Source organism: Phyllobates terribilis, unplaced genomic scaffold, assembly GCF_046119375.1.
Source record: "Phyllobates terribilis strain yellow unplaced genomic scaffold, ASM4611937v1 Scaffold_3__8_contigs__length_932513732, whole genome shotgun sequence".
NCBI classification, from domain to species: Eukaryota; Metazoa; Chordata; class Amphibia; order Anura; family Dendrobatidae; genus Phyllobates; species Phyllobates terribilis.
This window is the reverse complement of record NW_027362763.1, coordinates 914550178-914575988: the sequence shown is the minus strand read 5'-3', so window position 1 is coordinate 914575988 and position 25811 is coordinate 914550178. Positions and strand designations below refer to the sequence as shown.

The window sequence follows — 25811 nt, the reverse complement described above, 5'->3', positions numbered from 1 at the left end:
CTACTCATCCAAGTGTCTGTGTTGAAATGCACCCTGTCACACACAGAGTTTCTCAAAGAAGTGGTGATGTTGTGTGCAACATGCTGGTGGAGCACAGGCACACCTTTCTTTGAGAAGTAGTGCTGACTGGGCATCTGGTACTGGGGCACTGCGACGGACATAAGGTCTCGAAAATCCTCTGTGTCCACCAGGCGGAAAGGCAGCATTTCTGTAGCCAAGAGCTTGCAGATGGTGAAATTCAACCTCTTAGCTTTCTCATGGCTAGGAGGAAATGGTCTTTTACTTCTCCACATCTGAGGGACCAAGGGCTTGCTGTTGTGCTTAGACGGGGTTGAGAAGGGTGTCCCCGGCAAACTGCCGGTCTGTGAGGAAGATGCAGGCGGACATGTTAGGTTGCCTTGATCCAAAGGTGGTGCTATCGGTGTCGGACAGCGCTGAACACCAGCTGGTGTTTCCACCTCCAAAGAAAATGATGACCTGCCAATCACGCTGGCTGTTGCGGGTAAAGAGGTGGCAGGTCTGCATCCCAAAACAGGTGTGACTGCTGTCCCCCCAGTCACAGAGGATGAAGAGGCCGCGGATGCACAAGATGTGGCAGACGGTGGTTGGCCCGGCCGGCTAGGCCGCATTGTAGCACAGTGAGCTTCCCACTGCAACTTATGCTTCATATCCATGTGCCGGTTCATGCATGAAGTACTCAAACTATGTATTTTTTGGCCTCTACTTAGCTTTTGCTGACAAATGTTACAGATAACACGAGTTGGGTCATCCTTATCGATCTGAAAAAATGCCCAGGCTATGCAAGGCTTAGCACCCATGCGACCTGAAGAGCCACCACGACTTGTGGTCAGAGGCAGAGTTGTGTTTGAGGATGCAGTTGTTGACGTGCTTCCAGTGCTACGTCTCTGTCCAGGAAGGCGCAACCTGACCTTGTCGTCACTAGCATCCTCCTCCACCTCCTCTGCTGACCTCATCGACTGGCTGACTGTGGGTTGACAGTAAGTGGGATCTCCAACCTCCTCATCATCACCCTGTGTGTTATCACACCCGTCGTCCTCAGAGCCAACCTCTTCCTGCCCTGCCAAAAAACTCAAGTTGTCGCTCCAATCAGGTATTTGAGTCTCATCATCATCTTCCTCATTGTCTCCACCAACAGGAGTTACAGTTTGGGAACGAGGGTCTACATTATGGTCAGAACCTTCTGCGTCTGGTCCTGGATCCGACTCATAAAGATTCTGGGCATCAGTGCAGATCATTTCCTCGTCTGGATTCACAGAAGCTCTGGAGCCGACCTCTGATTCCCAGGCTATAGTATGAGTAAACAGCTCTGCAGACTCAACCATCTGTTCTACCCCATACTCAGACAGGCTGCTGGAGACTTGGGAGCTGTGAGGAAGCAAGTGCGATTGGGGTGACACCTCTGAGGACTGGAGCATTTGTGATGTTGAAGTTGAGGTGGAGGAGAGCCCACTTAAAGGAGCACTTGATATCCGTTGAAGCACCTGCTGTTTTTGTGCCTCATCTAGAATTTGTAGCGATTGGCGTGGCCGTAAGAAAGGGATCGTATCACATTGTCCGCTAAAAGAAGTAGACATCTTAGTTTGGCTGGAAGATGGTCTTTCTTCTGCAGATGTTACTGTTGCTTTAACACCTAACCCACGGACACAACCTTTTTTTCCATTCCCAACATGCCTATTCCCCTTTCCACCAGCAGCATGCATTTTTCCACTCATTTTGGTGGTTAACTAATTGAAAACTCTGGAGTTGTTTGCACAAAAAACGATGGATGGGAACCGAGCGGAGCTGAGTGGCCAAACTGTGCTATTAGCCCAAAAGTGTTGGCTGGGTTAGATGCAGATAAAAATTATATTGAATTTGCAACCTGGTGGAGGTTAGTATAGATGGACTAATAGAACAAGTCCCACACACTGCTACAAGCCGAAATATTTTTTCAGAGCTAGATGGAGAAAAAAATTATATTGAATTTGCAACCTGGTGGAGGTTAGTATAGATGGACTAATAGAACAAGTCCCACACACTACTACAAGCCGAAATATTTTTTCAGAGCTAGATGCAGAAAAAAATGATATTGAATTTGCAACCTGGTGGAGGTTAGTATAGATGGACTAATAGAACAAGTCCCACACACTGCTACAAGCCGAAATATTTTTTCAGAGCTAGATGCAAAAAAAATTATATTGAATTTGCAACCTGGTGGAGGTTAGTATAGATGGACTAATAGAACAAGTCCCACACACTGCTACAAGCCGAAATATTTTTTCAGAGCTAGATGCAGAAAAAAATTATATTGAATTTGCAACCTGGTGGAGGTTAGTATAGATGGACTAATAGAACAAGTCCCACACACTGCTACAAACCGAAATATTTTTTCAGAGCTAGATGCCGATAAAAATTATATTGAATTTTCAACCTGGTGGAGGTTAGTATAGATGGACTAATAGAAAAAGTCCCACACACTGCTACTAGCCGAAATATTTTTTCAGAGCTAGATGCAGATAAAAATTATATTGAATTTGCAACCTGGTGGAGGTTAGTATAGATGGACTAATAGAACAAGTCCCACACACTGCTACAAGCCGAAATATTTTTTCAGAGCTAGATGCAGATAAAAATTATATTGAATTTGCAACCTGGTGGAGGTTAGTATAGATGGACTAATAGAACAAGTCCCATACACTGCTACAAGCCGAAATATTTTTTCAGAGCTAGATGCAGAAAAAAATTATATTGAATTTGCAACCTGGTGGAGGTTAGTATAGATGAACTAATAGAACAATCCCACACACTGCTATAAGCCGAAATATTTTTTCAGAGCTAGATGCAGATAAAAATTATATTGAATTTGCAACCTGGTGGAGGTTAGTATAGATGGGCTAATAGAACAAGTCCCAAACACTGCTACAAGCCGAAATATTTTTTCAGAGCTAGATGCAGAAAAAAATTATATTGAATTTGCAACCTGGTGTAGGTTAGAATAGACGGACTAATAGAAGAAGTCCCACACACTGCTACAAGGCAAAATATTTTTTCAGAGCTAGATGCAGAAAAAAATTATATTGAATTTGCAACCTGGTGGAGGTTAGTATACATGAACTAATAGAACAAGACCCACACACTGCTACAAGCCGAAATATTTTTTCAGAGCTAGATGCAGAAAAAAATTATATTGAATTTGCAACCTGGTGGAGGTTAGTATAGATGGACTAATAGAACAAGTCCCACACACTGCTACAAGCCGAAATATTTTTTCAGAGCTAGATGCAGAAAAAAATTATATTGAATTTGCAACCTGGTGGAGGTTAGTATAGAAGGACTAATAAAACAGGTCCCACACACTGCTACAAGCCGAAATATTTTTTCAGAGCTAGATGCAGATAAAAATTATATTGAATTTGCAACCTGGTGGAGGTTAGTATAGATGAACTAATAGAACAATCCCACACACTGCTATAAGCCGAAATATTTTTTCAGAGCTAGATGCAGATAAAAATTATATTGAATTTGCAACCTGGTGGAGGTTAGTATAGATGGGCTAATAGAGCAAGTCCCACACACTGCTACAAGCCGAAATATTTTTTCAGAGCTAGATGCCGATAAAAATTATATTGAATTTGCAACCTGGTGGAGGTTAGTATAGATGGGCTAATAGAACAAGTCTCACACACTGCTACAAGCCGAAATATTTTTTCAGAGCTAGATGCAGAAAAAAATTATATTGAATTTGCAACCTGGTGGAGGTTAGTATACATGAACTAATAGAACAAGACCCACACACTGCTACAAGCCGAAATATTTTTTCAGAGCTAGATGCAGAAAAAAATTATATTGAATTTGCAACCTGGTGGAGGTTAGTATAGATGGACTAATAGAACAAGTCCCACACACTGCTACAAGCCGAAATATTTTTTCAGAGCTAGATGCAGAAAAAAATTATATTGAATTTGCAACCTGGTGGAGGTTAGTATAGAAGGACTAATAGAACAGGTCCCACACACTGCTACAAGCCGAAATATTTTTTCAGAGCTAGATGCAGATAAAAATTATATTGAATTTGCAACCTGGTGGAGGTTAGTATAGATGAACTAATAGAACAATCCCACAGACTGCTATAAGCCGAAATATTTTTTCAGAGCTAGATGCAGATAAAAATTATATTGAATTTGCAACCTGGTGGAGGTTAGTATAGATGGACTAATAGAACAGGTCCCACACACTGCTGCAAGCCGAAATATTTTTTCAGAGCTAGATGCAGAAAAAAATTATATTGAATTTGCAACTTGGTGGAGGTTAGTATAGATGGACTAATAGAGCAAGACCCACACACTGCTACAAGCCGAAATATTTTTTCAGAGCTAGATGCAGATAAAAATTATATTGAATTTGCAACCTGGTGGAGGTTAGTATAGATGGACTTATAGAACAAGTCCCACACACTGCTACAAGCCGAAATATTTTTTCAGAGCTAGATGCAGATAAAAATTATATTGAATTTGCAACCTGGTGGAGGTTAGTATCGATGGGCTAATAGAACAAGTCCCACACACTGCTACAAGCTGAAATATTTTTTCAGAGCTAGATGCAGAAAAAAATTATATTGAATTTGCAACCTGGTGTAGGTTAGTATAGACGGACTAATAGAACAAGTCCCACACACTGCTACAAGCCAAAATATTTTTTTAGAGCTAGATGCAGAAAAAAATTATATTGAATTTTCAACCTGGTGGAGGTTAGTATAGATGAACTAATAGAACAAGACCCACACACTGCTACAAGCCGAAATATTTTTTCAGAGCTAGATGCAGAAAAAAATTATATTGAATTTGCAACCTGGTGGAGGTTAGTATAGATGGACTAATAGAACAAGTCCCACACACTGCTACAAGCCGAAATATTTTTTCAGAGCTAGATGCAGAAAAAAATTATATTGAATTTGCAACCTGGTGGAGTTTAGTATAGATGGACTAATAGAACAGGTCCCACACACTGCTACAAGCCGAAATATTTTTTCAGAGCTAGATGCAGAAAAAAATTATATTGAATTTGCAACCTGGTGGAGGTTAGTATAGATGGACTAATAGAACAAGTCCCACACACTGCTACAAGCCGAAATATTTTTTCAGAGCTAGATGCAGATAAAAATTATATTGAATTTGCAACCTGGTGGAGGTTAGTATAGATGGACTAATAGAATGATGCTATGCCCAAAAGGTCTTACTTCACTAGGTGCAGTAAAAAAATTGTCTTCTATACACAGGTGGTGTAGCTTGCAACACAGATAGGCTACTCCACTGATTAACACACACTGCAAGAGGCCAAAAAGGATTTGCTTTGCTAGATTTAGCCAAATGCTGTGAAAAAAACTTGCACAGCACTGGCACAGCCCTGCCTGGCAAAAAGTGATAGGAACTGATGTAACCTAGCCCTGAAAAGGACTGCAATTACAATTAGCCTTTACTCCCAACCTATCTATTTAAGAGCACAGACCTGCCTGATAAAAGTCGTAGGAAAATATGTAACCTAGTCCTCAAAAGGACTGCAATCGCAACTATTCCCTATTCCCAAGCTATCTGTAGATTTGTGCGAAAATTGGCTTGAAATTAACAAAGTATAGCGCACACAGCAACAGCGGTACCGTCTAACATGCAGCTGCAGCAGTGAGAAAATGGTGGCGACGGGGAAAATGGCTGGGTCTTATAGGGCAAGGACATGTGACATACACTGCCAATGACACATGCCCTTGCTTGTTTGAAAAAAAGCAGTTCGCTCCGTGTGTGCGCTGCTGATAGGCTGACAGATTGCACCTCCCCACTGTAAATGCGGGAAAAAGAAAAAAAAATGGAGATCTTCATTATTTCTGTAGAGATCCATCCCCTGCCCCTCCCCCCGCCCCGCTGTACACTCAAACTGCGTATTAACATTAATTTTCAGCATTACTGAGAAAAAATCCAGTTATGATTTTTGTGCACGAACAGTTATCGAACATAACCTCGAACAGCCGAATTTTTTTCAAATTGTTCGTGTTCGCCGAACGGCTCGAACACCGCCCAAAACAGCTCGAATTTGAGATTGGCGAACAGTTCGAGTTGAACACCGCTCATCTCTAGTTAAAATTAAGGATTTATTAAAAAACAAAAATTGGCGTGGGGTTCCCCATAATTTTAGTCTCTAGCGGAGGTTAAGCAGACGGCTGGGACAGATGTTTGAAGCCTGGGAAGGGGATAATACCCACGGAGCTTCCCAGGCTACTAATATCAGCCCCCAGCTGAATACCTAGCCTTTACTAGCTATTAAAATGGGGGACCGAAAAAAAAAAATGACGTGGGGTCCCCCCTATTTTAATAGCTAGGAAAGGCTAGGCAGACAGCTGGGGGCTGATATTGATAGCCCAAGAAGGGTGCCATGAATATTGGCTCCCTCCCAGGCTAGAAACACCAGCCGTCAGCCGCCCCAGAAATGGCGCATCCATAGGATGCGCCAATTCTAGCAGTTAGCCTCGCTCTTCCCACTGCCCTGTAGCGGTGGCAGTGGGGTAATAGGGCTGGGGTTGATGTCAGCTTATAATGCCAGCTGACATCAAGCCCAGGTTAGTAATGGAGAGGCGTCTATAAGACACCCCCATTGCTAACCCCATAGTCTAAGTTAAAAAAAACACAAACACCCAGAATAAAGTCCTTTAATTGAAATAAACACACAATTCATTAATGTTCTAAATTAAACTATACTTACCATCACGCCCATTCCAGCTGAAGCCAACGATCTCCTGCAATAAAAATAAAATAATAAACCAACATCATCCTTACCTTTCCATGGTTCCCAGGACCGCTTCAGCTTTGCTACATTCACATGACAGGCTGGATCGCAGCCGAAAGCTGCCATCCAGCTTGCCATGCCGCAGACACTGAGAAGCGCAAGCATGCTTGCGCTCCTCAGTGTCTGGCTGTGATGGCATCCAGATGAGCCGAGTTCATGTCCAATGAACTCAGCTCACCTCATGCACGTCACTGACAGCGTGGGAGAATTCTCCTGCGCTCAGCGCTTGAGCAGGAGAATTCTCCCATGCTGGGATGGCATTGAGATGACAGGCTGGATCGTAGCTGAGCGCTGCCATCCAGCTTGTCATCCTTCAGAGACACTGCAGAGCGCAAGCATGCCTGCGCTCTGCAGTGTCTTTGAAGGATGGCATGCTGGATGGCAGAGCTCAGCAGCGATCCAGCCTGTCATCTCAATGCCATCCAGCTTCTAATCCTTCATAGACACTGCAGAGCGTAGGCATGCTTGCGCTCTGCTGTGTCTCTGAAGCGCTACCTGCAGTGTCTCTGAAGCGCTGGATCACAGCAGAGCGCTACCATCCAGCATGTCATCCTTCAGAGACACTGCAAAAAATTGGCGTGGGGCTCCCCATAATTTTAGTCTCTAGCGAAGGTTAAGCAGACGGCTGGGGCAGATGTTTGAAGCCTGGCAAGGGGGTAATACCCAAGGAGCTTCCCAGGCTACTAATATCAGCCCCCTCACTACTACTGACACATCTGCAGGTTTCTCTCAGTGCTTCAGCTTCCTTCTCACAGGCAGACAGGGTTGCAATATGGTTGCAATGCAACAGAGTTGTGATAGCTGCAGCAAACGTATTTGTTATGAGACAAAGTTCAGTTTTACTATCCTTTGTTAGCTACACGTCTCACACTGGTAAAGCCTACATTCATTTTAAATAAGCTCTGGAGGCAGATTCTCATGCAGATTAGTGTCTGGCCCATAGATTTTTAACAGCTCATTTATGTATGAGAAAAATGTATATTTCTCGGGAATAAGATGTCAGATCGCAGATATCATGGTATCATTTTATTCAACTATGACCTACATGCCCATACAGACGGCTTAGACGGGTTGATCCTACTGACAGATTCCCTTTAAAGAGAACCTGTTATCAGGGTATTATACTCCAAAATAATGACCTGTATAGTGCCTTGAAAAAGTATTCATATCCTGTGAACATTTCCACATTTTTTCTCATTAAACCCACAAATGTAATTGTTTTTTATATGGATTTCATGTTATATACCAACACAAAGTAGCAAGTATTTGTGAAGTGTAAAGGAAATCATCATACATGGTTTTCTAAATATTTTAAAAATATAAATCTAGAAATTGTGGCATGCATTTGTATTCAGCGCCCATGAGTCAATACTTTGTAGGACCACCTTTCACTTCAAATATTGCTGCAAGTCTTTTGGGGAACGTCTCTACCAGTTTTGCACATCTAAAGGCTAAAATTTGCCCATTCTTGTTTACAAATTAGATCTAGCTCAGTGAGATTGGATAGAGAGCAGCAATTTTCAATTATCACACAACTTGTGACAAGTGCAGATCAGTAATCAGAGCTCTGTGCTCTATTGAGCCGTGCATCTGTGAGATCAGCACATGACAAAAACAGAGAGCTTAATGAATATGGACACCTTTGTCATGGAAACAAAGATTTTTACACTATGACTATTGGCGGCTACTTGCCAGAAACGTGTCAAGATGCTTTTTATGGAATATATGCAATAATGCAACATGCTTGTATATGGATGGAATATACAAATAATCAAAATGGAATAAAATTTGGATTTTTTTTGGGATGTGCAGTTATCTCTACTTTATCCACAGCATGATACTGCCACCACCATGTTTGACGGTGGGATGGTGTTTTCAGGGTGACGTGCAGTTTTCCACCACATATAGCATTTTGCATTTAGCCCAAAAAAAGTTTCACTTTGGTCTCATCTGACTAGAGCTCCTTCTTCCACATGCTAGCTCTGTCTTTTTGTAAACAGCAAATGGGACTTCTTATGGCTTGCATTCAAAAATGACGTTCTTCTTGCCACTCTTCCATAATTTGTGGAGTAAACGACTTATAGTTGTCCTGTGGACAGATTCTCCCACCTGAGCTGTGTATCTCTGCAGCTCCTCCAGCTTCTCCACAACTTTATCCCTGATCTGTCTTGTGTGTTCCTTGGTTTTCATGACGCTGTTTGATCCCTGGTATTCTTTAAAAAACCTCTGAGGCCTTCACAGAACAATTGTAGTTACTAGTGATGAGCGAGTATGTTCTGTTAACCCTTTTGGTGGGTATGCTCGGGCCGAGCACCGAGTAGTTACAGCTGCTCGGTGTTATGTTTGAATCACTCCCGTGTGCATGATTTGTGACTGTTTGACAGCTTTAGTACATGTAAGGTATGTCTATTTCTTACACATTCCTCACATGTATTAAAGTTGTCAAACAGTCACAAATCATGCACACGGGAGTGATTCAAACATAACCCCGAGCAGCTGTAACTACTCGGTGCTCGGCCCGAGCATACTCGCCGAAAGGGTTAACAGAACATACTCGCTCATCACTAGTAGTTACACTTAGAATAAATTATACACAGGTGGACTCAATTTACTAATTATGTGAATTTTGGAGGCAGGATTTTATTTAGGGGTATCCAACGTTTTTCCTTGCGGGGAGTGACATGTCAAGCCCGACATGGTGAGGAGACTTTTAAGCCGCAATGCTTCTCTGGGAAATATGCAAATTGTCTCTTCAGAGAGGAAGAGGATTAGAACTCTAGTGCCACCTATGGGAACTAGCAATAGTAAAAGTCAATATCGACTCTCTAACGAGCCTTGTCACATGACTTAGGATAAAAGCCAAAACCAGAATTGGTTTTGAATCTAGTTTTGGCTTTTATCCTAAGTCATGTGAAAAGGCTCATTATAGTATCGATATTGACTTCTAGGATTGCTACGTTCTATAGTAGGCACTAGAGTTCTAGTCCTCTATCTGGCTGAAAAGACATTTTGCATTTAGGGGTATCAAAATACATTACAAATGCACATCACAATTTTCAGATTTATATATTTAAAATAATTAGAAAACCATGTATCATTTTCTTTACACTTCACAAATACATGCTACTTTGTGTTGGTACCGTATTTTTCGGACTATAAGACGCACTTTTTTCCTCCAAATGTTGGGGGGGGGTGTATATATATATGTGGGGTGTGGGGGGAGTGGTAACGGTGGAGGAGCGGGGCACAGGAGGCAGCAGCCGCCCGCTGCAGCCTACACTGTCCCCGCTGCTAAAGAAAATGAATATTCACTGCTCCCCACGCCCATGGGGCGTGGGGATCACTGAATATTCATGCTCCTTAATAGCAGCACACAGTGTAGCTGCAGCGCGGCTCCTGCTGCTGCCGGAATTGCCTGTGCCCGCTGTTAAAGGGCATGAATATTCAACCTCTCTCCACGCCCATGTGCGTGGGGAGGGGGTGAATATTCATGCCCTTTAATAAGCGGGCACATGCGATAGCCCGGCAGCAGCAGGAGCCGCAGCGCGGCTACGCTGTGTGCCAGCTATGAAGGAGAGTGAAGTCACTGCTCCCCGAGCACACAGTCCCGGCGTGGAGAGCAGTGACTTCCGGCAGCTGATCTCTCCATGTGAGCCGCACATGGCAGTGACGTAGGCTCACATTTAGAGATCAGTGCGGGCAGACCACATTTTTTTATGTGCAGCCAGATGGGGATTAGGGGGACCATGCATATTAGGATAAGGATGAGAGGGCCATACATACCAGGATAAGGATGAGAGGTGCCATGCATGCCAGGATAGGGATTAGGGGTGCCATGCATACCAGGATAGGGATTAGGGGTGCCATGCATACCAGGATAGGGATTAGGGGTGCCATGCATACCAGGATGGGGATTAAGGGTGCCATGCATTCCAGGATGGGAATTAGGGGTGCCATGCATACTAGGACAGGGATGAGGGGTGCCATGCATACCAGGACAGGGATGAGGGGTCCATGCATACCAGGATAGGCATGAGGGGTGCCATGCATACCAGGACAGGGATGAGGGGTGCCATGCATACCAGGACAGGGATGAGGGGTGCCATGCATATCAGGATAGGGATGAGGCGTGCCATGCATACCAGGATTGGGATTGCTGTGCCTTGCATACCAGGATGGGGATTGCTGTGCCATGCATACCAGGATAGGGATTAGGGGTGCCATGCATACCAGGATAGGGATTAGGGGTGCCATGCATACCAGGATAGGGATGAGGAGTGCCATGCATACCAGGACAGGGATGAGGGGTGCCATGCATACCAGGACAGGAATGAGGGGTGCCATGCATACCAGGATAGGGATGAGGGGTGCCATGTATACCAGGATAAGGATGAGAGGTGCCATGCATACCAGGATGGAGAGGTTCCATGCATACCAGGATGGAGGGATGCCAGGCATGCCAGGATGGGGATGGGGACCACGTATAAAAGGAAGGGGGGGGGCATATATACCAGGATGGGGGATATTGTCAGAATTGGGGGACATTACCCCTATACCAGTGTCAGCAGAAGACCCCCTCCCCCTTAAAAGTTCATCATGAACACATTTTCCTCCTCTAAACCCTAGGTGCGTCTTATGGTCCGGTGCGTCTTATAGTCCGAAAAATAAGGTATATCACATACAATCCCAAAAATTCATTTAACCCCTTAAGGGCCGAGACACTTTGTAGATTAATGACTGTGCCTAATTTTTTACATCTTACCTATGTCATTTTATGAGGTAGTAACTGTGGAACGCTTCAACGGATCCCAGTGATTCTGAGAGTGTTTTTCATTACATATTGTACTTCATGATAGTGGTAAAATTTGTTCGATATGAATTGCATTTATTTGTAAAAATATCGGAAATTTGGTGAAATTTTTAAAATTTCACAATTTTCAAAAAGTTAACTCTTACGTCTTTAGACCAGAGAAACACAAAATAGTTAATAAATATTTACCACATGTCTACTTTACAGTAGCACAATTTTTTAAACATATATTTTTTTGCTCGGAAGTTGGAAGGGTTAAAAATTGATCAGCAGTTTCTAATTTTTCCAACAAAATTTACAAAACCATTTTTTAGGGACCACATCACATTTGAAGTGACTTTGAGGGGCCAATATGACAGAAAATACCCAAAAGTGACACCATTCAAAAAACTGAACCCCTTAAAGTTCTCAAAACCACAATCAAGAAGTTTATTAACCCTTAAATTGCTTCACAGGAATTAATTCAATGTTAAAGGAAAACATGAACATTTAACTTTACTCACTAAAATTTTACTTTAGTCTCAATTTTTTTATTTTGAAATGTAGTAGCAGGAGAAAATGGACCTCAAAACTTGCTGTGCAATTTCTCCTGAGTACGCCGATACCCAAGATGTGATGGGAAAGTACTGTTTGGACACATGGCAGGGCTTGGAAGGGAAGGAGCACTGTTTGACTTTTTGAACTAAAAAATGTCTGGAATTGAGAGCGGACGCCATGTTGCTTTTGGAGAGCTCCTGTTGTGCCTAAACAGAGGAAACTCCCCACAAGTGATCCCATTTTGGAAACTAGAACCCTCAAGGAATGTATCTGGATGTGTGGTGAGCTCCTTGAACCCCCAGATGCTTTACAGAAGTTTATAATTATAACGTAGAGCCATGAAAATGAAAAATCTAAATTTTCCCACAAAAATGTTCTTTTAGCCCCAATTTGTTTTATTTTCACAAAGGTAACAGGAGAAAATGCACCATACAATTTTTTGTGCAATTTCTCCTGAGACACAGTGCAAAGCTCAGAAGGGAAGGAGTGCCATATTGGAGTTCAGATTTTGCTGGAATGGTTTGAGGGTGTCATGTCACATTGGCAGTGCCCGAGGTGCCCGAACAGCAGAAACTCCCCATAAGTGACGTAATTTTACAAACTACACCTGTGAATGAATCCATCTAGGGGTGCAATGAGCATGTTGACACCACATGTGCCTCACAAAAAATTATATCATTGGGCAGTGAAGAAAGAATAATTACATTTTTACAATAAAATATTGTGTTAGCCCCAAATTTTTAATTTTTATAAGGGCTAATAGGAAAATGTAGACTTCAGAGTTTGCTGTGCAATTTCTGCTGATTGCTCCAATATTCTACATGTAATCGAGAACTAATTTTCAGGCACAGTACAAACAAGGGAAGGAGCGCCATATTATAGTGCAGATTTTACTATTATGGTTTGCGGGTGCCATGACTGACTGGAAGAGCCCCTGAGGTGCCATAACAGCAGAACCCCCCTATAAGTGACTCCATTTTACAAACTACACATCTCAATGAATTCATCTAGAGGTGCAGTGATCATGTTGACACCACAGATGTGTCACAGAATTTTATCCTTTTGGGCAGTGAAGAAAAAATAATTACATTTTTACCACAAAAATGTAGTTTAAGCCCCAGATTTTACTTTTTCACACTGGGAAATGGGTAACAATGGCACCAAAATTTGTCCCACAATTTCTGCTGAACGTGGCTGCACAGTACTGCTTAGCCACACAGCGAGACTATTTTCCTAGGAAAGACAAAACCTGGTTAAAGGTTTATTAACCTTTTGGATTGACTGATGCACTGTAGTTGTTCAATAATAAAATGAATCATCAAAAATACAAATTGCCCAATAAGTTTGCACAGAGGGCAAGAGGCGCTGCTGAGCAGAATAAAATGTTTTTTTTTTCTCTTTTTTTTGTTATTTTTTCTTTATACTGTAGATATTAGCAATCAAAGAATCTGGCACCTAAACAATTTAATTTTTTAACCCCTTAATAACCATGGGATTTTCTGTTTTTGCATTTTCGTTTTTTGCTTCTTCCCAGAGCCATAACTTTTTTATTTTTCCATCAATATGGTAGTGTGAGGGCTTGTTCTTTGCAGGATGAGTTGTACTTTTGAATGATACCATTTATTTTACCATATAGGGTACTGGAAAATGGGAAAAACTTCCAAGTGCGATGAAATTGCAGAAAAAGTGCAATTCCACAATTATTATTATGTTTTTTACTAAGTGCTAAAACTGACCTGCCATTATGATCTTCCAGATCATTAAAAGTTCACAGATACCAAACATGTATAGGTTCTTTTATATTAATGTGATAAAGAAAAATTCCCAAATTTTTAGAAAAAAAAAAAGAAATGGCGGTATTTTCCGAGACCCGTAACGTGTCTATTTTTCGAGATCTGGGGCTGGGTCAGGGCTTATTTTCTGCATGCTGAGCTGTCGTTTTTATTGATACCAGCCATTTTGGGGTAGGTACAATGTTTTGATCGCTTGTTATTGCAATGTTGCGCGACGAAAAAAACATAATTCTGACGTTTCAATTTTTTTTCTCATTACGCCATTTACTGATCGTATTAATTTAGTTTATATTTAGTTTATATTTTGATAAATTGGGCGTTTCTGGAGGCAGCAATACCAAATACCAAATGTAAACTTTTGACTTTGCAGTAAGTAATAAAATGCCTTAAAACATTCTCTCTCTCTCATTATTCTGGTATTTGGCAAATATTAAAAATTATGGTAATCCTAATTGACCTAAAATGGGAAAGGTTTATTCTGATTTCATGGCAGATATTGAGAAAAACATGCATATGTGTCTTTTTATATAGTGCATGTAAACTTCTATTTTCAACTGTGTATATATACTATATATACTGTATATATACATTTATATATATATATATATATATATATATATATATTTATATATTTATATTTATATTTATTTATATATACACACGTGGTCAAAATTGTTAGTACCCCTCGTTTAATGAAACAAAAAACCCCCAATAGTCATAGAAATAACTTGAATCTGACAAAAGTAATAATAAATTAAAAATCTATGAAAAAGAACAAATACAATTCAGACATTGCTTTTCAACCCTGCTTACACAGAATTTTTTATAAAATTAAACTCATGAAATAGGCCTGGACAGAGATGATAGTACCCCTGAAAATAATGTGACAAAAGGGACATGTTTAATCAAGTTGTGTCCAGTAATTAGTATCACAGGTGTCTACAATCTTGTAATCAGTCAGTGTGCCTGTATATAGGGCTACAGATACTCACTGTGCTGTTTGGTGACATGATGTGTACCACACTCAACATGGACCAGAGTAAGCAAAGGAAAGAGTTGTCTCAGGAGATTAGAAAGAAAATTATAGACAAGCATGTTAAAGGTAAACGTTATAAGACCATCTCCAAGCAGCTTGATGTTCCTGTGACTACAGTTGCACATATTATTAAGAAATTTAAGATCCATGGGATTGTAGTCAACCTCCCTGGACGTGGCCGCAGGAGGAAAATTGATGACTAATCAAAGAGATGGATAATACGAATGGTAACAAAAGAGCCCAGGAAAACTTCTAAAGAGATTAAAGGTGAACTTCAAGCTCAAGGAACATCAGTGTCAGATGACACCATCCGTCGCTGTTTGATCAAAAGTGGACTTCATGGGAGACGACCAAGGAGAACACCATTGTTGAAAAAAATCATAAACAAGCCAGACTGGAATTTGTCAAACTACATGTTGACAAGCCACAAAGCTTCTGGGAGAATGTCCTATGGACAGATGAGACACAAATAGAAGTTTTTGGCAAGGCACATCAGCTCTATGTTCACAGACGGAAAAATGAAGCATATCAAGAAAAGAACACTGTCCCTACTGTGAAACATGGAGGAGGCTCTGTTATGTTCTGGGGCTGCTTTTCTGCATCTGGCACAGGGTCTTGAATCTGTGCAGGGTACAATGAAATCTCAAGAATCTCAAGGGGTTCTAGAGAGAAATGTGCTGCCCAGTGTCAGAAAGCTTGGTCTCAGTCGCAGGTAATGGGTCTTGCAACAGGATAATGACCCAAAACACACAGCTAAAAACACCCAAGAATGGCTAAGAGGAAAACATTGGACTATTCTGAAGTGGCCGTCTATGAGCCCTAACCTAAATCCTATTGAGCATCTTTGGAAAGAGCTAAAACATGCTGTCTGGAAAAGGCAACCTTCAAACACGAGACAACTGGAGCAGTTTGCTCATGAGGAGTGGGCCAAAATACCTGTCGAGAGGTGCAGAAGTCTCATTGACAGTTACAGGAATTGTTTGATTGCAGTGATTGCCTCAAAAGGTTGTTCAACAAAATATTAAGTTAAGAGTACCATCATTACTGTCCAGGCCTATTTCATGAGTTTATTTTTAAAAAAAAAATAAGTGAAAGCAGGGTTGAAAAGCAATGTCTGACTTTCATTTTTTCATTTTCATAGATTTTTAATTTATTACTTTTGTCAGATTCAAGTTATTTCTGTGACCATTGTGGGTTTTTCTTTCATTAAACGAGGAGTGCCAACAATTTTGACGACGTGTGTATATATACACACATGTTTTGTTATACACATGTTTATTTCCTTTGTGTGTATTGGAACAACACAAAAACAACAGAGAAAAAGGGCAAATTGGACATATTGTCACACAAAACCCCAAAAATGGGCCAGACAAAATTGTTGGCACCTTTCCAAAATTGTTGGCAAACAACTTTGTTTCAAGCATGCGATGCTCGTTCAAACTCACCTATTGCAAGTAACAGGTGTGGGCAATTTGAAAATCACACCTGAAACCAGATAGAAAAGGGAGAAGTTGACTCAATCTTTGCATTGTCTGTGTGTCCCACACTAAGGATGGATGGAGTACAGAAAGAAGAGAAGAGAACTGTCTGAGGACTTATGAAATAAAATGTTTAAAAATATAAACAATCTCAAGGTTACAAGTCCATCTCCAGAGATCTTGATGTCCCTTTGTCCACGATGCGTAACATAATCAAGAAGTTTACAACCCATAGCACTGTAGTTAATCTGAAAGGTTGCCACACAGGATAGTCCGGATGGTGGATACGCAGCCCCAATCAAGTTCCAAAAAAATTCAAACTGTCTTGCATGCTCAGGGTGCATCAGTGTCGACATTTGAATGAAATGAGACACCATGTCAGGAGACCCAGGGGGACCCCACTGCTGACACAGAGACATAAAAAAGCTAGACTGCAGTTTGCCAAAATGTACATGAGTAAACCAAAATCTTTCTGGGAAAGCATCTTGTGGACAGGACAGATGAAACTAAGCTTTTGGGTAAAGCACATCATTCTTCTGTTTGCTGAAAACAAAACGTGGCCTACAAAGAAAAGAACACAGTACCTACTGTCAAATATGGCAGAGGTTCAAAGATGTTTTGGAGTTGTTTTCTGCCTCTGGCACTGGATGCCTTGACTGTGTGCAAAGCATCATGAAATCTGATAATTTCCACAGGATTTTGGGTCGCAGTGTAGTGCCCAGTATCAGAAAGCTGTGTTTCTGTCCTTAGGGCATGGGTCTTCCAGCAAGACAATGACCCCAAACATACTTCAAGAAGCACCCAGAAATGGATAGAAACAAAGCGTTGGAGAGTTCTGAAGTGGCCAGCAATGAGTCCGGATGTAAATCCCATTGAACATCTGAGGAGAGATCTTAAAATTGCTGTTGGGGGAAGGTACCCTTCAAATATGAAAGACCTGGAACAGTTTGCAAAAGAAGAGTGGTCCAAAATTCCAGTTGAGGAGTGTAAGAAGCTTGTTGATGGTTAAAGGAATTGACTGATTGCAGTTATTTATTCCAAAGGGTGTATAATAGGGTTGAGCGAGTATGTTCTGTCCAAGTATGCTCGGGCCAAGCTCCGAGTATTTACAGCTGCTCGGTGATATGTTTGAACCGCTCTAGTGTGCATGATTTGCAACTGTTTGACAGCTTTATTACATGTGAGGAATGTGTAAGAAATAGACATTCCTCACATGTAATAAAGCTGTCAAACAGTTGCAAATCATGCACACGGGAGCGATTCAACCATATCACCGAGCAGCTATAAATACTCGGAGCTCGGCCCGAGCATACTCAGCGAAAGGGTTAATAGAACATACTCGCTCAACACTAGTGTATAATCAAAAATTAAGTTAAAGCTACAAACAATTTTACAGAAGTAAATCCAGCTTACCACCTGCAGTTCCACACTTCTGGAGCACGGATAGCATCTGGGCAGGGCGCAACATCCAATAGAGAAAGCAGAAAAATCCAGCTCACAGATAAAGTCCACAAAAGTGCATTTTATTTTCTAAGGTACATGAAGCAAAGAATAAAATTGACAAAGAGCGCTTGCCGCTCGAAATGCATTCTCTTTTTTGTGAACACACAATTTTAATCTTTGCTTCATGTACCTTGGAAAATAAAAAGCACTTTTGTGGACTTTATCTGTGAGCTGGATTTTTCTGCTTTCTCTATTACAAACAATTTTGTCTGCCCAATTTTTGGGGTTTTGTGTGAAATTATGTCCAATTTGCCCTTTATTCATTTTTTTTTTGTGTTCCAATACAAACAAAGAAAATAAACGTGTATAACAAAATGTGTGTAATTGCAATAATTTTCTGGGAGAAATACTTCATTTTCTGGAACAATTTCAAGGGTGCCAACACTTTTGGCCATGACTTTATATCATGCTGACAATATAGCACATAGCAAGAAGGCTAGTAGAAGGCTATTAATATTAGTCAAAATACATATTACATTTATAAAGATTGTGTGACGTAGACAACCCCGACAACCCCAGTCTACATCTCTGATCAGAGCATATAGAAATCATAGACAGTTTCTATTACAGTGAACTTGAGGTAGCCTTTTTTTACAGGGAAGAACAGTCTCTTGAATAGTTATCATGAAGTTCATTCCATGTGCAGTAACTGCTGGAGGTGTAATGCCTGGCTGGCAATAACTTTGTCAGCAAAATCAGTTATTTGCCAGGGGTTCCAAGAATAAGCCCAAAGACAAACTCATTTTGAAAAGAGATCAAATACTAGTTAGAAGATGCATCATATATAGTCACTGATTTTATTTTATATTTTTTGTTCTTCTATTTATATTTTAGGTTGTAGATTTAAGTCGAGGAGTGATTCTTAACACTGAAGGACGATATCTTCAGGACTCTCAAGGGAAACCTCTTCGCATAAAGTTAGGAGGAGATGGACGAACCATTATTGGTAATTCCTAGACATAAAGTGTGATAAAACCTAATTTTTATGGTAATGTATTTCTTGGTGAAAAATAAGTTATGTATTGTATGTGTTTTATTATTCTATGTATTGTATTATTATTAGTGATGAGCGAGCATGCTCGCCACTGCTCGGTACTCGCCGGAGCATCTCTGTACTTTAGATGCTCGGAGCTCGTCGAATACTTTCGAGATGCTCGGGCGGGAGCTCGGGTCCCCTCACTGCATGTCTGGCGCTATTTAGAGCACCAATCGTGGAGGGATTGTCTGCCACTCACTGTAATGCCACAGCCATGGCGGTTGTGGCATTACAGTGATTGCCCAAATCGATGGGAACAGTGCTCACAGTGAAACATGAAAAGCCGTCAATTCAGCAGCGGCATACACCGGTACCCGACAATTTAAAACAGAAAGAATAGAGCATCACACATAGATTAGATAGATAGAAACATGTCAGTCACATATATAAGAAGTATAGTGACTGTGTTGGTTACTGTACTTGTCATTTAGTGTTAAAGGATTTATTAAAAAAAAATAATAGTGTTTTCATGCAACCGTCTCTTTAAAAAAGCCGGCCGGCAATTCAGCATCGGTACCCGACAATTTAGAAAAGAAAGAATAGAGCATCACACATAGATTAGATAGATAGAAACATGTCAGTCACATATATAAGAAGTAGAGTGACAGTGTTGGTTACTGTACTTGTCATTTAGTGTTAAAGGATTTATTAAAAAAAAATAATAGTGTTTTCATGCACCCGTCTCTTTAAAAAAGCCGGCCGGCAATTCAGCAATCGTACCCGACAATTTAGAACAGAAAGAATAGAGCATCATATATAGATTAGATAGATAGAAACATGTCAGTCACATATATAATAAGTACAGTGATAGTGTTGATTACTGTACTCGTCATTTAGTGTTAAAATAAAGGATTTATTAAAAGAAAAATTGGCGTGGGGTTCCCCGTAATTTTAGTCTCTAGCGGAGGTTAAGCAGACGGCTGGGGCAGATGTTTGAAGCCTGGGAAGGGGGTAATACCCACGGAGCTTCCCAGGCTACTAATATCAGCCCCCAGCTGAATACCTAGCCTTTACTAGCTATTAAAATGGGGGACCCAAAAAAATGACGTGGGGTCCCCCCTATTTTAATAGCTAGCAAAGACTAGGCAGACAGCTGGGGGCTGATATTAATAGCCCAAGAAGGGTGCCATGAATATTGGCCCCCACCCAGGCTAGAAACACCAGCCGTCAGCCACTCCAGAAATGGCGCATCCATAGGATGTGCCAATTCTGGCACTTAGCCTCGCTCTTCCCACTGCCCTGTAGCGGTAGCAGTGGGGTAATAGGGCTGGGGTTGATGTCAGCTTGTAATGCCAGCTGACATCAAGCCCAGGTTAGCAATGGAGAGGCGTCTATTAGACACCCCCATTGCTAAACCCATAGTCTAAGTAAAAAAAAACACAAACACCCAGAATAAAGTCCTTTAATTGAAATAAACACACAATTCTTTAATGTTCTAAATTAAACCATACTTACCGTATCGCCCATTCCAGCTGAAGCCAATGATCTCCTGCAATAAAAGTAAAATATTAAACCAACCTCATCCTTACCTTTCCATGGTTCCCAGGACGGCTTCAGCTCTGCTACATTCACATGACAGGCTGGATCGCAGCCGAAAGCTGCCATCCTGCTTGCCATGCCGCAGACACTGAGAAGCGCAAGCATGCTTGCGCTCCTCAGTGTCTCGCTGTGACGGCATCCAGATGAGCCGAGTTCATGTCCAATGAACTCAGCTCACCTCATGCACGTCACTGACAGCGTGGGAGAATTCTCTTGCGCTCAGCGCTTGAGCAGGAGAATTCTCCCATGCTGGGATGGCATTGAGATGACAGGCTGGATCGCAGCTGAGCGCTGCCATCCAGCTTGTCATCCTTCAGAGACACTGCAGAGCGCAAGCATGCCTGCGCTCTGCAGTGTCTATGAAGGATGGCATGCTGGATGGCAGCGCTCAGCTGCGATCCAGCCTGTCATCTCAATGCCATCCAGCTTGTCTTCCTTCATAAACACTGCAGAGCGCAGGCTTGCTTGCGCTCTGCTGTGTCTCTGAAGGATGACAAGCTGGATCGCATTGAGATGTTAGGCTGGATCGCAGCTGAGCGCTGCCATCCAGTATGCCATCCTTCATAGACACTGCAGAGCGCAGGCATGCTTGCGCTCTGCAGTGTCTCTGAAGGATGACAAGCTGGATGGCAGCGCTCAGCTGCGATCCAGCCTGTCATCTCAATGCCATCCCAGCGTGGGAGAATTCTCCTGCTCAAGCGCTGAGCACAGGAGAATTCTCCCACGCTCACCGCATGCGCAGGAGAATTCTCCCACGCTGTCAGTGACGTGCATGAGGTGAGCTGAGTTCATAATACATGATCTCGGCTCATCTGGATGCCATCTCAGCGAGACACTGAGAAGCGCAAGCATGCCTGCGCTTCTCAGTGTCTGCGGTATGGCAAGCTGGATGGCAGCGTTCTGCTGCGATCCAGCCTGTCATGTGAATGTAGCAGAGCTGAAGCCGTCCTGGGAGCCATGGAAAGGTAAGGTTGAGGTTGGTTTATTATTTTACTTTTATTGCAGAAGACATTGGCTTCAGCTGGAATGGGCGATAAGGTAAGTATGGTTTAATTTAGAACATTAAAGAATTGTGTGTTTATTTCAATTAAAGGACTTTATTCTGGGTGTTTGCGTTTTTTTTAACTTTGACTATGGGGTTAGTATGGATGCGCCATTTCTGGGGCGGCTGACGGCTGGTGTTTCTAGCCTGGGAGGGGGCCAATATTCATGGCACCCTTCCTGGGCTATTAATATCAGCCCCCAGCTGTCTGCCTAGCCTTTGCTAGCTATTAAAATATGGGGGTCCCCACGTCATTTTTTTTTGGGGTCCCCCATTTTAATAGCTAGCAAAGGCTAGGTATTCAGCTGGGGGCTGATATTAGTAGCCTGGGAAGCTCCGTGGGTATTACCCCTTTCCCAGGCTTCAAACATCTGCCCCAGCCGTCTGCTTAACCTCCGCTAGAGACTAAAATTACGGGGAACCCCACGGTAATTTTTTTTTTAATAAATCCTTTATTTTTACACTAAATGACAAGTACAGTAATCAACACTATCACTGTACTTATTATATATGTGACTGACGTGTTTCTATCTATCTAATCTATATATAATGCTCTATTCTTTCTGTTCTAAATTGTCGGGTACCGATGCTGAATTGCCGACCGGCTTTTTTAAAGAGACGGGTGCATGAAAACACTATTATTTTTTTTTAATAAATCCTTTAACACTAAATGACAAGTACAGTAACCAACACTGTCACTGTACTTCTTATATATGTGACTGACATGTTTCTATCTATCTAATCTATGTGTGATGCTCTATTCTTTCTGTTCTAAATTGTCGGGTACCGGTGTATGCCGCTGCTGAATTGCCGGCCGGCTTTTTTAAAGAGAAGGGTGCATGAAAATCGGAGGGCACTAGTGTGTTCCAAGTGCCATGCTATGTATTTCATGCACCCTCCTATATACCCTGCCTGCCTGTCTGCATATATATTCTGCCTGCCTGATGTTTAATTGAGCACTGTTCCCATCGATTTGGGCAATTTTTGACCTTCTGCAGACCGCCGGGGGGGACCGCCAGAGAAATGCTCGAGTTTCCCATAGACTTACATTGGGCTCGTTGCTCGGGTCGAGCACCCGAGTATTCCAATGTGCTCGACCCGATCTTCGAGCACCCGAGCATTTTAGTGCTCGCTCATCACTAATTATTATGTATTTATTGTATTTTTATGTATTATTGGTTCTCGACAGATTTAAATGGCACTCCAGTTGTGAGTCCTGATGGATTACCACTCTTTGGACATGGGAGGTTTAGCAAGCCTGTGGCAAGTCCTCAAGACAAACCTGTTCTGAGCCTTGGAGGAAGACCTCTTAGGGGTCTTGAAGTGGCAAGAACTACCAAACCTACCACCACAAGGATGACAACCATTCCAACTACCACAACAATTCCAACAACCCTTCCTCCAACAACTACGACTATTACTACACCTGAAACAACTACTATTGAACTAACTACTGAAGAACCATTTATTCCTACTTGTGCACCAGGTTCTTTTGCACAATATGATGAGGAAGGAAACATGATCATGGGAGCTGATGACAAGCCAGATTGTTACACGGAAGGTAATTGAAAATGTAATTAGGCGTATATACTGTACGTTGATTGACTTTTAATTCTGGTTCAACGTATTTGGGATGAAAATGATATGCATTAGCCCCTATGAAATTCCAGTGCTGCGTAAAAGGTATTAAGTATAGGACTACTCTTATTGCGACCCACATAAATATACATAAATTTCGGATGAAACAACAGTAGTCCTATATTTCACACTATTTATATAGCGCTAGTATCAAATAGGGACTAAGTCATATAATTTTCATCTCAAATATGTTGAATCAAGAATAAAAGTCCATCAATTTTAAATGGGTTGCCCCAGGGGTGGACACAGACAGCTTGGGGCCCCCGTGCAAGAAATGTGTATGGGCCCCCCTCCTTTTATTGCGACAAAGCAACAAATATTTATAGTCACATATATATATATATATATATATATATATATATATATATATATATATATATATATATATATATATATATATGTGTATATATATATATACACCTTACATAGTCTATATACTAAGGGGCTGTGCTATATATAATACGGCTACATTCCTGCATCTGTGTGCAGTGTCGGTGTGCTGCCTGCTTTTACAGACGAATTGAGCATGTCTTATTCTAATCCACAAAATCGGATCAGAACAGGACATTCTGTAACCCTCACAGATCTCATTCTCAGATCCGTGATATTCACAGATATGTGAATGAATCTATAAAACTCTAAAAGTCCTTGTGCTGTCTAATAAAAAAATTTGGCAGCACATGGACATTTCACACAAATGTTAGAATGCAGCCTAAGGGATATTACAGAAAACATTATCGCTCCAAATCACACAGTGCAGATACAGAATAATATTTACATCCAGGCACTTACTGCTGACGTCTTCATCTGATCAGAGTCGTTTTCTGCTGCTTCTTCTCCATCTGGTCATGTCGACATCTCCCAGCCACGACTTGTCTTGTCACGATGATCTCCAGCCTAGAAAATAACAAGGTCACATATATTGTATACATACGTGTGTCTCCCCTACACTTTGGAGGTGGGAGAAGACATTATCAGCTACTGAGCATCCTCTGCCACATCCCAATTCATTACAAGCCCCTGACATCATCTTTTCCCACCTTTCAATTATTATAAAGTGTCCTTTGCATCTTACTCCCATCATTGCTCTCCTCTCATCTTTGTTCTCCCACACCACACCTCAGTGTCCTCTCCCCCACCCTCATCATTGTTGTTCCACACCACTCCATCATTGCTGTCTCACACCACCCCCATCGTTGCTGTCGCACACCACCTCCATCGTTGCTGTCGCAGACCACCCCATCATTGCTGTCATACACCACCCCTCATCATTCCTCTCCCCCGTGACCCTCATCATTGCTCCCCCCATCACCCGCTTCATTGCTCCCCCCCATCACCCCCATAATTGCTCTCCCCCATCATTGCTTTCCCCCATCACCCCATCATTGCTCTCCCCCATCACCCCCATCATTACTCTCCCCCCATCACCCCCATCTTTTCTCTCCCCATCACCCCCATCATTGCTCTCCCTCTATCACCCCCATCATTGCTCTCCCACCATCACCCCGTCATTGCTCTCCCCAATCACACACATCACTTCTCTCCCCCATCATTGCTCTCCCCCCATCATCCTCATCATTACTGTCCCCCATCATTGCTCTCCACCCATCACCCCCATCATTGCTCCCCCCATCACTGCTCTCCCCCCATCATCCTCATCATTACTGTCCCCCATCATCCTCATCATTGCTCTCCTCCCATCATTGCTGTCCACCATCATCCTCATCATTGCTCTCCCCCATCACCCCCATAATTGTTCTCCCCTCATCACCCCCATCATTGCTGTCCCCCATCATCCTCATCAATCCTGTCCACCCATCACTCTCATCATTGCTCTACCCGCATCATTTCCCCAGTGTATTGGATAAAAAAAACAAAAAAAACAATTACCTCTCTGCACGCTCCCCCGCAGCATCATCATCACCAGCAACTTTCTCCCAGACACAGGCGCATGCTGCTTGCTGACATCATCAAGCAGTGCGTGTCTGTGTCACTCAGAAAGCGCGGGCGAGCAGGAATCAGAGGACGGATCCCTGCTGCTCCGCTGTTATTTCCTCCTATAGGCAGCGAAGCTGCAGAGATCAGCGCACAGAATGAGCGCAATCTGGCCATGAGCCCCCCGGGGCCTGGGGCTCCGAGAAACTGGCCAGATTGCCTTCATTATTATCCACCCTGCAAAGGCCCCCCTGCACAGCTGGGCCCGGGTGCAGTTGCACCGGCTGCAGCGGCGGTATGTCTGCCCTTGGGTTGTCCAAGATTACAGGAAAGACCCAAAATTTGCTGCTTGTCAGAACCATACTTCTTGAGGAATTACCTTCCTTCTCTTTTCATATGTATAATAAGACCAGTAATTGTAGAAATAGTCTAGAATTGTTCGACCTGAACAGTCAAACTGTTGCTGGATACACATCTAGTTTCTAAAGGAGTTAATACATTCATATTTCTGTACTTTAATGTGTTCAATCTCCCAACAGATTTTAACCTTTTAATGCCAGTTGATGGGTGTAGTACATCATGAGCAGGTGTCAGTTCCTGTATCATGATGTGTTATACCTGTCATGACTTTAA

The 25811-nt window shown here is 42.1% G+C and overlaps 1 protein-coding gene across 1 annotated transcript in view; it reads left to right on the top strand.

Moving 5' to 3' along the window:
* The window catches only part of FNDC1 (fibronectin type III domain containing 1), a 333787-nt gene that overhangs the window by 164722 nt on the left and 143254 nt on the right, over positions 1 to 25811 (top strand). The window contains exons 10-11 of the mRNA XM_073672788.1: positions 18823 to 18934; positions 22795 to 23166. Coding sequence (XP_073528889.1) covers positions 18823 to 18934; positions 22795 to 23166 — 484 coding nt within the window. The remainder of the gene's footprint in view (positions 1 to 18822; positions 18935 to 22794; positions 23167 to 25811) is intronic.